The sequence below is a fragment of the Athene noctua genome, chromosome 1 (assembly GCF_965140245.1).
Source record: "Athene noctua chromosome 1, bAthNoc1.hap1.1, whole genome shotgun sequence".
Lineage (NCBI taxonomy): Eukaryota > Metazoa > Chordata > Aves > Strigiformes > Strigidae > Athene > Athene noctua.
Window position 1 is genome coordinate 194644440 of NC_134037.1, and position 13357 is coordinate 194657796.

The window sequence follows — 13357 nt, forward strand, 5'->3', positions numbered from 1 at the left end:
CACCCCATGAGGGGGTGCCCAGTTCGCCAAGGACTGCTTTCACTTGTGCTACCACACGTTCCCAGGGCAGGTACTGCTACGCCCGGCATGCCCTGGATGCACCGTGGTGCGTGGGTAGAAACTGGTTACTCGAAGTTCACGTCGTCAATTAGCGTTTTATGCACGTCTCCGTTCCCACCGGGCTGCCAAAAGGGGCGTCAGCCCCAGGGCGCGGCAAAGCCGGCACGCTGAGCTGGCCACAGGCCTCCCGTGCTTTCCAGGGTCAGCACGGCCAGGGCTTGCCGTGAGCCCCGGGCGCAGCCGGAGGGAACCCTGGTGTCCACACAGCCCTGCCCTGGGATCACGGCCTGAAGGGCAACTAAACCCAGCGGTGGCGGCTAAAGGAGGGGCACTGATAACTGAGAAAACGGGGTTAGCTCAGACTTCGGGGAGACGCCCCACGGAGACCACACAGGTGGGGCCACCACGAGGGTCGGCTCGGCGGGGGCTGCCCGGCGCGCCGCTCCCCCACGGCCACCCAGCGCGCCCCGAGGCGGCCGGCCGGGCCCCCCCCGCCGCTTATGGGCCGCGGGCCGGGTCCCCGGGCGGTGCAGGCGGCGGGGCGGGCCGCGGGCGGCCGCTGGGCGGGGCGAGGCGGGGCCTGCTGCCCGCCCGCCCTGTGGTGCGGGCCGGCCGGGCTGGGGCAGCCGGCGAGGCGCGGGGAGCGGACGGAGGTGAGGAGGGGCGGCGGCCGCCTCGTCCCCCCCCGAGGCTCGGCTGGGCTTGATTTACAGCGCCGCCGGCACGACGGGGAGGGCAGCGGGGTGTCCGGCTGTGGCGGGGGGGCCGGGCGGCAGCGCGGATTTTCCTTCCCCGCGTGTCTCCCGCCGCCCCGTGGCCCGTTTGGCAGCGGCGGGAGGGCCCGCTCCCGCCCGGCGTCCCCCGGCCGATCGGGGCGACCGCGGGCTGCGGCCAAAGCGGGCAGCAGCTCCTCGGCAGGCAGTCAGCAGCGCTGGTGGCTTCCAAAAACCCAAACCCATCGGTTTGTGTTAAATTCAGGCGTGTTTTGGGGTAATTTCAGGCGTGTTTGGGGGCCGTTTTGATGCGCGTTGTGGTTGCATGATGCCTCTACTCCTGCTCGTGGCTGCTGGTTTTCCAGCTTTTAGTGGCCCCAAACAGCTTCCTCGGAGTAATTTTTTATTTTGTGTTCGTGCCCGCTTCCTCGCTGTGTATCGCGTTATACAAAGCCAGGTAGGAAGTACGGTATGAAAATGAAGATTGTAAGAGCGCTGAACGCTGTCACATTTTTTAAAGTACTTGTAACAGGAAGCAGGATAAACCTTGCCATAAATATTTTTAAGCCGGTAAAACACTACAGCAACTATTTATTGCATAACCATGATCAACAGGACCACTTTTTTAACCCTTTGTAAAAGGATCAAAGAGCTGGCTGCAAAAATCAGTAGCAAACCTAGCGAGGAGCTGCGCTGGCAGCCCCGGACCCGGGCAGCTGCAGCTTTGGTCGGACTGAGCGAACTACCCAAAAAGCTACTGAGGTGAATCCAGGCTCCGGTTTGTTTTCAGCAGCAGCTCTTAAGTTTGGAGAGTTTTCATCAGGGACTCGAGCGAAATGCTGGATGTGTTTTGTTTTTCTTCTTCATAAACTTGGCCACTGCACGCTTGTTTGGCTTGGACCTTTTGTACGTGCTTGGATTCTCCAAAATCAGGCTGGAGTTGCTAAACGAACACTCTTGCCTTTCATATAGATTGTGAAATTGGAGTGCTGGAAAAGCTGAGAAATTGGCATAAAACTCTTGTATACAAAAACTGTTTTATAATGCAGAATCCTTAATTCACATGTTTAAAATTAATTCTGAAATGAGAAATGCCAATTACTTTTTCTTTGTAAGATTTCCCCCCCGTCCCCATCCCCCCCTGTCGAGTAATACATGAATTTTTTAATACTTTGCATCAGTGTATTTTTGATACATACAGTTTTATCTGCATGAGCCCTTCTGAACCTTTTAAATGCCTCTTTAACTCTTTAACTGTACTTTGAAAATGTTAGTGGAAAAGTAAGAATTTTGACTTAAATAAGAAATAGTATGCATTAAAATCTGCATTACTTTATATTGACAGGTATCAGGAGTTGAAATGACATAGAAAATTCTTTAAAGTGCTGATTGCGAAATGAGCTCGTTCCAACTGATGCTGAAAGGAGGTACTGTTTCCAATTGATTTAAATACTGATAAGATCGCTCATTTCAAGGTGATTTGGATGCTCTCATTGCCTCCTGTTTGATGTGAGGTGGAAGTGGGTGAACAGGTAGCTCTTCACAGTACTGTACTCGAATTTTTTCTTTCTTCCTCCCATGCTTTGGTGAAAGTTGAGGCAGTACCTGCAATAAACCCCTTGTTGAGATTTAGAGTGGTTAATACTTTGTCTCAAAGCTGAACTGGAATTTAGCTTATACAATTTACCTATTGCAGTCTTTGTGAATATTATTTGATATCTGTGACTTCATTTTGTTGTGTCTTCAACAGAAGGTCTTGAATAATGGGCTTCTCTTAAAGGTATGAATTTTCTGTAGTCCTGCAACTTGCAGGATTGTCTGGAAAGGAGGCATTTAAAGACTAAAGTTTGTGATCGTGATTTCGGTGTTGGAATGCCACAGTGGATAACCAGATCCACTTCTAGAGGGTGCTTGTGCATCCCTTTGTGTGACAGCATTCATGCATGCCCCTGTAAAATAATAGCTGCATTTTGTTTATGTATTTATTATGTTAGACAGGAAAGTTGGGGCCTCAGGGAAGTGGTAGACTGCAAACGAGGTCCTAGTCTGTTAGGGTTTAACCCCGGTTGGCTGCTTAACAGCTTACTCCTGTTGACAGGAGTGAACACAACAGGGGACAAAATGTGAACTGTATGAATTGTAGTGTGCTGAATCTTGTCTTGGTGGCTGAACTTTGGAGCAACCGCCCATACATAGGTTTGGTTCTCCACATTCTCCGCTCCATTTCAATCAAACTGTATTAAAGTTTTAATTCAAAACTTAATGCAGTTCTTTCATATAGGTATGCCACTAAATTGGGACACTTTACACCTCTATGCTATCTTGTTGTTTGTGGAGATGATAAGGAGTTAGTTGCCGTTGAACCACAGTTTCTGTATTCTTCTGTATGGCTCAAAGGCTAAGCATCTGTTGGTTGCCCTTGCTGTAATGAGTCCCCATAGACAGTGATCAACATTGAAAGCCACTTAAATTAACAGTGACAGTGACAGATAGGCAATTGAGGGGCCTAGATGCTTTCTATGCTACTGTCTCGAGCATTTTTTCATTTTGTTGGCCTTTGCAAGGATGTGCCATATCCATGCCATTTATAACTTAATTGCAAGTAAAAATTTTTAAAAATTGGAGACAGAAAATTCAGAAAACAAAGATACAGCTACATGTTTTCGCACAGCTTCCTCAAGGACTAGTTTACTAATTCCACTGCATGGAGACTTAGGGACCAGTATGTCTCTAAACCTCTTCTTATGGCATTTAAAGTTGGCAGTGTGCCTAAGGCAAGTAAGAGGACAGGTTCTGTGAAGACAGACATCCTGAAAAGAACAAAATGTCCATATCTTAAATTAGGTCCATGTTTTCTATCTCTGTTTTCAAGATGGTAACTTTAGAAATTTGAAGGAGCAGTAGTAAGTTGTGTTTTAACTATGAGAAGATAAATACTGGAAAGTAACTTGGAAATCAAACCTTTTATTTTTTAGTAGATAGAACCACAAGCATGATTGCTTGGTGGTCTGGGGTTTTGTTTTGTTTGTTGTGTTTTTTTTTTTTTCTTCTTATTTCAAAAGACTTCACGTACATTTTTCCTTTGAGCCCAGCAAGCTCTGAGCTGAAATATTTTTCCAAACTAAGTATGCAGATAGTGTTATCAATGAAATTGCCATTCCCTCTACGTCAGTGAGATCTTTGAACTTCTGTGGTTGTATCACAGGGGCATTTCATATTGCTTAGAGTGGGATATCAGGCATTACAAGGCTAAAGTAATTAGGTACGTGAACAAACATCTACTTTTTAAACAGAGTTTGCTGTTTTGCATTTGTGGATTTTTGGGTAGTGTTTCTCTGTATATTCTGCTTAAGAAAAAGTGTAAAAATCTTCTGTGGTCTCTTGAAGTTGTATTGGCCAGAATAGAAATGCTCCATATACTGTGAGGTATTCCAACTACAAAAGCTAGAGACTTCTCTTATTTCCAGGATTTGTAAGCTTTACCGCTGCAATATTTGAAGGGGGTGGGGTTGGGTGTGTGAATTTTGAAAGAATAGAACTTCAAAAAAGCTGAGCTTTAGCATACAGTATTAGAAAGACATCTACCTTCAGTACAGGAGACCAGTACTGGGTACAAAATGTAAGGCTTAACTTGCTGGATTGCTTAGTTATTCTTACCTTGCCCTAAATTATTCTTTGTTTCCTTTTGGGGTTAAATCTATCTTGCAAAGTGGCTAATTATGTCTAGTTTTGTTGTTTGCTTGATCCCTATGTAATGTTGCCTTGTTTTTGACAGGGACTTCATTTTCCAAATCTCTTTGCTAGAATTCTCGGTCAATCTTTAACTGCAAGTTTTGTGGTTGCCCTTTTGTTTGAAGTCATCTATCTGGTGTAGGCAGAGGAATGCTCTTGTTCTTACATTTAGGATGTCTGTAGAAAATTTTATCATGTCTGTAGAAATATATCTATGCTGCTGTCCAAGTGATGTGTTTTGTAAAATCCTTTTTCCCTTCTCCGCCCTCTTCTCTACTCTTTACAGGCAAACTGAAACTCCAAGAATGATAAGCTCATTGGCAAGTTACAGGAAAACCACATACAAGGCAACTAAATAAAGACTATGGTATGAGAGTTTTGTCAGATAAACTGTCCAAAAGAAGTACATACTTGGAGGCTTTTATATTAAAGTGTTGAACTTTGCTCTGTGTGTCCCTCCCTACTACCCCAACACTTTGCACATGAAATGTTTCCAAAGATGGAGCTGGTATGGCTTATTTGTCACTAAAGTGAACTATATTGTATATAAAAAGTAAGTCAAGGCCATGTGTTTTTTTCAGGGAATGCCATCTCTTCTAGTTTCTAGCTGGGCTGAAGGCAAATATAAACTAGGACCTTTGCAGTGAATGTTTTGCAACAGACTGCTGTGTGGGAGACCAGATTGCTTTAGAGTGAGAAGCAGCAGCATGGAAAATAATCAGGAACTGAGGAAAGGCAAGACAGCTAAATTCAGACCTTAACCTACAAGGAGCTGTCAGAAGAGAAGGGGGTTGTGTTTGCCATCTGGCTGGCAGTAGAAGGCTTGAGAAGTGCTCTGATGACATCTTGTCATCAAGCAGGTGAATCTGAGGGGGAGGCAGGACTTGGTTAAGGTGGAGAGGTTTCATGGAAGCTACTTGTGGGCCATGAGAGCAGTGAGTGTCTGTTCAGTCATGCCTTTGTTGGAGAAAGCTGCAAAGACCTGAGGTGTGAAGTGAAACTACAAATCTTGAACACTTTGTTTTGTGTCTGACCACAGCAATTCAATTAGCTGTGGTTTCCACACCTTTGGCTTTAGACACCAATTTAAGTGCTACATCATTCAGGAGTTACAGTGTACTTGTCCTGCAAAGAACTACGAATTCATCTGCTCTTAAAAGCATTGCTGCCTAACTGTACAAGAACAGTTCAAAGAATGAAACCTCATACGTCTTGTGATTGTGTCTCTCATAAACATGTGGAAGGAGGAGTAGCTTATTCAAGCCTGGTTTCAAAATTATACGGTATAGCTTAAATCACTGTATGCTAGCATAATTTGTCTGTGCTGGAGGGTTGTTTTTTTCTTTCTTTCATTAACTATGCTAGCAGAAGAAAGTTACACTTTATGCAAGAGTTATTCCAGTAGAAAACTGAAAACTGAGCAGCCTTCTGTGGAGGCCAACAGTTGCTGCAATTGAAATCTTGAGAGGCTGGGGCTCTGAAGAGCCCACTTGTCCACTCCCCAAGATGAGTAATGCTTCTGATTTTTTTTAAGGAGTAGTGCAGGGTACAGAGGACAGTGCAGCTTGAACACTCTTACCACACTAATGGAAAAAAATTATTCTTTGCAGCAAAAGATGACATCTATATTTTTGCTCATTGGTCATCTCATTCTACTGACACCTCTGTTCAATGCTGGTAAGTTAAATACATTGCTGAAATTGCCATTTTAGAAAAGAAATCCTTCAAGAGATGAATTGTGTGGTTTTAGTAGAAAGGAGTTACTGAGAGCAAATAGTGGATTTGCGGTTTGGTTTTGCTTCAGCATATTGAAGATATACTGAGTGCCTTTTCTTGGACTGAAGTTGCACTGGGGATGGAATGGATAAATTGACATAAATCTATGCGGCCAGATTTAAAAATGTTCAGGGTACTGAGGCTTTGATTAGCTGCTCCCTGATTCCTATGAAAAAAGTCCAAAGAGATTGCCTTCCTTGATTTAGCTGTTGAATGCCTTCTTTGAGACATCCTGAAAGGCCTGGAGTAGGGCTTTTTCTTTACAATTAGTTAGTAATATTTTTAATGATGGATCTAATTTTTCAGTAAAGTTTAGAACTACATTAATTAATGATACTTGTCTTGCTGCTCTCGGCATAAGCAGTCTAATATTAATGTCTCTGGATTAGTTTAAGTTCCATAGGGACCTACTTGGAAATCTTTAAATTAGATGATAGGAAGATGGTAGGTCTGGAAAGATTACTGAAGACTTTTTTTATCATTGAATACATTAGCTTTGTATTTATACAGTTGTTCAGCAAGATCTGTAAAATCAGTCATTTTGCAGTTTCATAGAAATTCAGTCTTGCGCATGTATGCAAAAGTTTGGAAGCATTTAAAGTCTGCTTTATAGCCACATGGCCTCCTCTCTTCATGCTAAACTGGTATTCTCTAAGTGGTTTTCACTTGCAGGTTTGGGTTCTTGATGACTTCTTGCAGTATCTGTCCTTTCTCTGGTATTGTTTTGGCTGATGTTTAAAAAACTTGCTTGCTAGGCTGCATGATTGTGTCTTGTCAACTTGTTACACAGCCATAATTATAAAAATTCTGTTTATGCTCACCTTTTACGTGATGTCCAGCATAATGTTGATAAATTAAAGGGCCTTCTGGATAAGAATGACGGAAACTGCAAATGTAGTAAGGAAATAATAAGTTATAGTCAAGACTTCTTAATCTAAATACTGTGCCTCTCCAAATGTCCTTTGTATTATGACATGTTGGTTCACCAGCTTCTTTGATGTGTTGAGGTCTTGATCTCTTTCCATACCACCTTGTGCTTCAGGTCAAAAAAGATCTTTCCCCCCCTCCCCTTTTTTTTTCCTAGTTTGTTTTTGGCCACACAGTCATAATGGCCAGAGTACTGTGAGGAGCTCTGCACTGCTACTGTCTGTGCCATGCTTTTGTAGATAGTATTTAATTAAGTATCTGGTAATTCTGCAAAAGTACTAACATGCTTAAATAAGAAGGACATGACAGGCAAGTTGTGAAGCTTGTGTTGCCTGGTGAATCCCATGTATCTTCTTACACCCTTGTTTGCACTGAGGCCATTGGACTTACATGTGCTTCTTGCTGACTGCCTTAATAGAAGGATGTTGTCACTTTAGCTTTGTAAAGCATGTGTTTTAGATCCTCAACTAGAAGATGCTAACCAAACAAAAAATGGTAGCCTTGTGATGTTTTAATGGTAAATTGTTACAGAAAGTTTATTTTCTAATTTTGTGTAACTTGGAATGGGTATTAATACTTCTAAAACATAAAAGTATACAGATTAAAAGCATTTTTTTCTCTCTTTTTTTTTTTTTTTTTTAATAGAAGAATGCATTATTTGTGATTACTTTGTGCTTGTTGGAGAGCCTATAGCTGTTAGTTGTCCAATAATTACATTGCCAGTGCTTCACTCTGGTTACAATCTGACGTGGTATAAAAATGGTAGTGCTACACCAGTAACCACAGAGAAAGATGCCAGGATCCATCAACGAGAGGGTTTGCTTTGGTTTATTCCTGCAACACTGGAAGATGCTGGACTTTATGAATGTGATGTAAGGTAAGGAAGGGAGGAGAGAAGGAGGAAACAACTGGGTTGCTAATGCTTACAAGTGTGATAATATATTCCTGGAACTGGAGTGTACCGAATTTGTTTAGGTACAGAGCTTAGATCAGTTAAAAGTACTGTCTTGACCATGCTTTTTGTTTCTGTGTGCTGCCTTTTTTTTTTTTCTTCCACTCATGTAGCATTGAAAAAGGGGTTCGTACGGAAGACTTTTTATCTTAAAGCATGATAGCCTGTGTGGGTTGTTTTTTTGTGTTTGTTTTGGATGAAGTGTTAAGGTCACAGGGAAAAGTCTTTAACTGCTTCAGCTTTTCCTGTGTTCAGATTGCTGTTTGATACTGACAAATCAGAAGAACATTTTGGTTTCATCATTGATCGTGGTTAAATGGAAGAAGGATCTAAGAGGAGCAAACACTGCGTGCTATCCAGTATCACCACATACAGACATTCTGGAAAACTTAGCAACTTTTTGTGAATCATTTAGAAATTTACAAATTAAAAGTCAGAAAACCATTCTTACATTTTATTTTAAAACATTACCAAATGTTACTGGTCAAGAACAAGAATGCACGTGAAGAGCAAAGCAATGTGCTAGTTAGCTTTAGAGACAGTGAAAGTAATGCATCCCCAGTACTGCTCATAAGATCTGAGAAGATTGAAAAAAGGTATAGATTCTTTTCAGCTCTTTGGTACTTTAAAGCTCTTGGCATATTTACAGCTCAGATTAGTGCACTGGATTTCACCACTTCAGGTGGTCAAATCTTATTTATAATGGCTGAAATTCACTGTGTGCTGAACAGGAAAGTAATTTTAGGACTGAACACAGAAATTGTTCTTTTCCTTGTGGTCTTGCCACAGCACACTGAGAACAGCCAATGCTGGCTTCTCCCATGACCCAAAATCTGTTTTAGTAGTTACTAGTTATGTGTACTGCTGTGCATACAGTACACCAGTTATGCTGAAGGCATTTGGGTTGTCAGTGTAGTAACAGTGATCAGCAGAAATTTCCAGTGTGGGCAGTGGTCACAGGCCTTTGCACCTTCGTGCTCCAGGGTCAATAATGAAGCTAAAATTGAAGATTAGAAGAAATGTAATCCTTTTAACTGAGTAGCTTTGAAGAATTTTACTTTAATCTTTTCTGCTATGTTTCTAGTTACTCTAGAGATGTGTTCCCATAGGCACCTTGCATCCCTGGCTTGCATAATGTCAGAGGGACAAAAAAAACTTGCTAAAGTTCAGTTGTGTCAACTGTAGGCTACATTTTGTGCATCAGTCACTTAAATATTAATTACAAGTTTGTCGAGATGCAGTATAGAGAAGTTGAAGACAGGACTCTCAAAACATGCAGTTTACTTTTCTGGAAACTTCTCCCTTAACATAGCATTATGAAAAGAAGAGTTGAACAATGAATTAATAGAGACTGTTCCTTTACTCCTGGTATAGGCTTCTGGTTTCTAGTGCCATCTCTCTCTCCTCTGCAGAGATACTGTACCACAGGTTCGTGTGAGCTCTTGGTGTGAAGTGGTTTCACATTGATATCACACCTTGATGTATATGTTATTCAAAAGCTCTGTCTCTCTTCTGCTGAGAGTTACAGTCTGGGTTTTTTTGGTATGTCCCTCCAAGGAATGCTGAGGTGAACCTGTCTTCTGTTCATTTGGCACCAAGGGTGTTCCAGTGCAGATATGTTTTGGATTAGCCTGAATGACTGTGTGTTGGCAGATGTAGTGCTGAAAATGGCAAGACTGGGTTGCTGCTGTAGGCTCCACAGGACTTCTCAGTTCTGGCATCCCCTCTGTTGCTTGCAGAGCGAACCCCACTTCTGCTTGCAACAAAATAAATCAGAGCTTATTCCCATCTCTTGGTCTGGAACAGGGGGTGAGGAGCTGAGGGTGGTGTTTAAGGGCTAGGGTGGTTGTAGCAGGGGCGTTAGAGGCAAGGCTGGTGGAGATGCTGAAGTCCCTCTCTGTAAACTTCCTGACTTGCTGTAAACAAGGAACTTTATTGTTAATGACCTGACTTGTCTGCTATTCTAATTACAGGAGCCTCAACCACTCTAACAAAAAAACTATAAATTTAACAGTTTTTAAAAATGATAATGGTTTGTGTTTTAATGGAAAAATGAAGTTTGAACAAAAAGTGATGAGCACAAATACTGGAAAGATTATATGCCCTGATCTAGAACATTTTAAAGATGAAGACAATAATCAGCCTGAAGTACACTGGTATAAGGTATTGTGCATATGTATTTTGGATATTCTGAAATACTCTATTTAAAATGTGTTAGGAAGTAACTTTGGAGAGCAGCTTTTGGAAGGGAAGGTTTGTTTTCTCTACAATTTAAGTAAGGCACCTATCTTGCTACACTATTGGGGAGGTGTAAGGAGGTATGGGAGGCATATTTTAAAAAAACAACTGTCCATTTTTGGATTGCAAGTTTTTCCAGAGTCAAAACCACGTGTTTTGGTTTGTTGATGTATGAAAATTTAGTTTATTCTTTGATTATTTTATGTAGATAAGAAGTTTAAAAACTTGGATGTTTCTTGAAATGCAAGGGTCTTCATAATTATTTCCATTTCACAGAATATTAAGCTTGTCCTGTCTGTTGATTATGGTGTGGTATTTTTTTGCCGCTTGCTCTGATTCTGCCAAAATACTCCGTAGACTATGCAAGTGTAGAAACATGTATTTTGTCTATGTTAGGGTAAAATTCTAAAGTAGTTCAAATCTTAAATCTGATGCTGGTATTAAAGTAGCTACGTGGGCCTGTACATGTAAAATAACCTTGGCGCTGCAGCTGTACATCTTTTGAGATGAAATGATTCTAAAGATTTTGATTGCAAAGATGCTGTGAGGCTATGCAGGGTGGAAGTCAGGAGGTCTAAAGCCCAGCTGGAAATTAATCTGTCTTCAGCAATCAAGGACAACAAGGAATGTTTCTATAAGTATGTGAGCAGCAAAAGAAAGACCAGGGAGAGTCTCCATCCCCTGCCAGATGCAGGAGGAAACATGGTAACAAGTGATGGGGAAAAGGCTGAGGTCCTTAATACCTTCTTTGCCTCAGTCTTTAATAGCAAGACTATTGGGGGAATCCAGCCTCCTCAGCCAGAAGACAGAGACTGGGAGAACAATTTCCCTGCAATCCAGGAGGAGACAGTCAGTGACCTGCTGCATCACACAGACGCACACAAGTCTATGGGACCGGATGGGATACACCCGAGGGTGCTGAAGGAGCTGGCTGGGGTGCTCGCCAAGCCACTTTCATCATTTCCCAGCAGTCCTGGCTGACTGGGGAGGTCCTGACAGATTGGAAATTGGCCAATGTGACGCCCATCTATGAGAAGTTTTGGAAGGATGATCTGGGAAATTCCAGGCCTGTCAACTTGACTTTGGTGCTCGGGAAGCTGATGGAGCAGCTCATCCTGAGCACCATCATACAACACACATGGGACAACCAGATGCTCAGGCCCAGTCAGCATGGGTTTATGAAAGGCAGGTCCTGCCTGACAAACCTGATCTCTTTCTATGACAGGGCGACTTGCTTATTGGATGAGGGAAAGGCTGTGGATGTTGTTTGCCTTGAATTTAGCAAGGCCTTTGACACCGTTTCCCACAGCATTCTCCTGGTGAAATTGGCTGCTTGTGGCTTGGATGGGCACACGCTTTGCTGGATAAAAAACTGACTGGATGGCTGGGCCCAAAGAGTTGTGGTGAACGGAGTTAAACCCAGCTAGTGGCTGGTCACAAGTGGTGTCCCCCAGGGCTCGGTTTTGGGGCCACTCCTGTTTAATATCTTTATTGATGATCTAGACGAGGGGATCGAGTGCACCCTCAGTCAGTTTGCAGATGACACCAAGTTGGGTGGGAGTGTTGATCTGCTCGAGGGTAGGGAGGCTCTGCAGAGAGACCTGGACAGGCTGGAGCCATGGGCTGAGGCCAACTGGAGGAGTTTCCATAAGGCCAAATGCCGGGGGCTGCCCTTGGGCCACAACAACCCCCAGCAGCGCTACAGGCTTGGGGAGGAGTGGCTGGAGAGCTGCCAGTCAGAGAGGGACCTGGGGGGGTTGATTGACAGCCGGCTGAACAGGAGCCAGCAGTGTGCCCAGGTGGCCAAGAAGGCCAAGGGCATCCTGGCTTGTGTCAGCAATAGCGTGGCCAGCAGGGACAGGGAAGGGATCTTACCCCTGTACTCGGCACTGGTGAGGCCGCCCCTCGATTCCTGTGTTCAGTTTTGGGCCCCTCACTGCAAAAAGGACATTGAATGACTCGAGCGTGTCCAGAGAAGGGCAACGGAGCTGGTGCAGGGTCTGGAGCACAGGTCGTACGGGGAGCGGCTGAGGGAACTGGGGGTGTTTAGTCTGGAGAAGAGGAGGCTGAGGGGAGACCACATCACCCTCTACAGCTACCTGAAAGGAGGTTGCAGAGAGCTGGGGATGAGCCTTTAACCAAGTAATAAGCGACAGGACAAGAGGTAAAGGCATCAAGTTGCACCAGGGAAAGTTTAGACTGAATATTAGGAAGCATTTCTTGACAGAATGGGTTGTTGGGCATTGGAATGGGCTGCCCAGGGAGGTGGTGGAGTCCCCATCCCTGGAGGTGTTTGTGAGTTGTGTTGACATAGCTCTGAGGGACATGGTGTAGTTGGGAACTGTCAGTGTTGGGTTAATGGTTGGACTGGATGATCTTCAAGGTCTTTTCCAACCTAGATGATTTTATGATTCTGTAAACTGCTTATCAGTCAGGGAAGAGAGAAGGAAGTTTTTCACTGTATTTGCATTGGCACAAAACCAGTAATACACACCATAGCACAAGGACTGCTAGAGCAGCTCTCATTCATCTCTGAAGTAAGAATGCAGTCATTATTCTCAGAAACTCTGCTACATGTCTAATAATGAGCTTCATGTCATCAAGCTTCATGTTAGAGTGTAGTGATGAGAGATAAGAACCCACATTGTGGCTTTCAAAAAAAATCAGTATTTTGCAAGTGTATTAATAATCACTGGAGTTCAGTAACTTATCAGATTCTTAGTTCCCTTAAATCACAGGTACTTTTGATATATTTAGGAATGTAAGCCTGGATTTCTTGAAGACAAGCGACTTCTTTTGGCAGAGGGTGAAAACGCTGTCTTGATTCACAATGTAACTCTACAAGACAGAGGAAACTACACATGCCGTATGGTATACACATATATGGGAAAACAATATAATGTTTCACGAACCATGAGTCTAGAGGTTAAAGGTGAGTGCATTAAGGTTATTCTTTTTT

General features: G+C 43.3%; 1 protein-coding gene across 4 annotated transcripts in view; it reads left to right on the forward strand.

Moving 5' to 3' along the window:
• Positions 1-667: 667 nt before the first annotated feature.
• The window catches only part of LOC141961836 (interleukin-1 receptor type 1-like), a 33987-nt gene continuing 21297 nt past the window's right edge, over positions 668-13357 (forward strand). For 2 of the 4 annotated variants that reach the window (XM_074909197.1, XM_074909182.1), the window contains exons 1-7: positions 668-713; positions 2119-2200; positions 4792-4872; positions 6116-6182; positions 7854-8085; positions 10134-10323; positions 13156-13330. In XM_074909197.1, coding sequence (XP_074765298.1) covers positions 4870-4872; positions 6116-6182; positions 7854-8085; positions 10134-10323; positions 13156-13330 — 667 coding nt within the window. In that variant the 5' untranslated portion in view covers positions 668-713; positions 2119-2200; positions 4792-4869. Of the gene's footprint in view, positions 714-2118; positions 2201-4791; positions 4873-6091; positions 6183-7853; positions 8086-10133; positions 10324-13155; positions 13331-13357 lie in introns of those variants that run through there. The other 2 variants (XM_074909189.1, XM_074909174.1) reach the window with 2 other exon arrangements.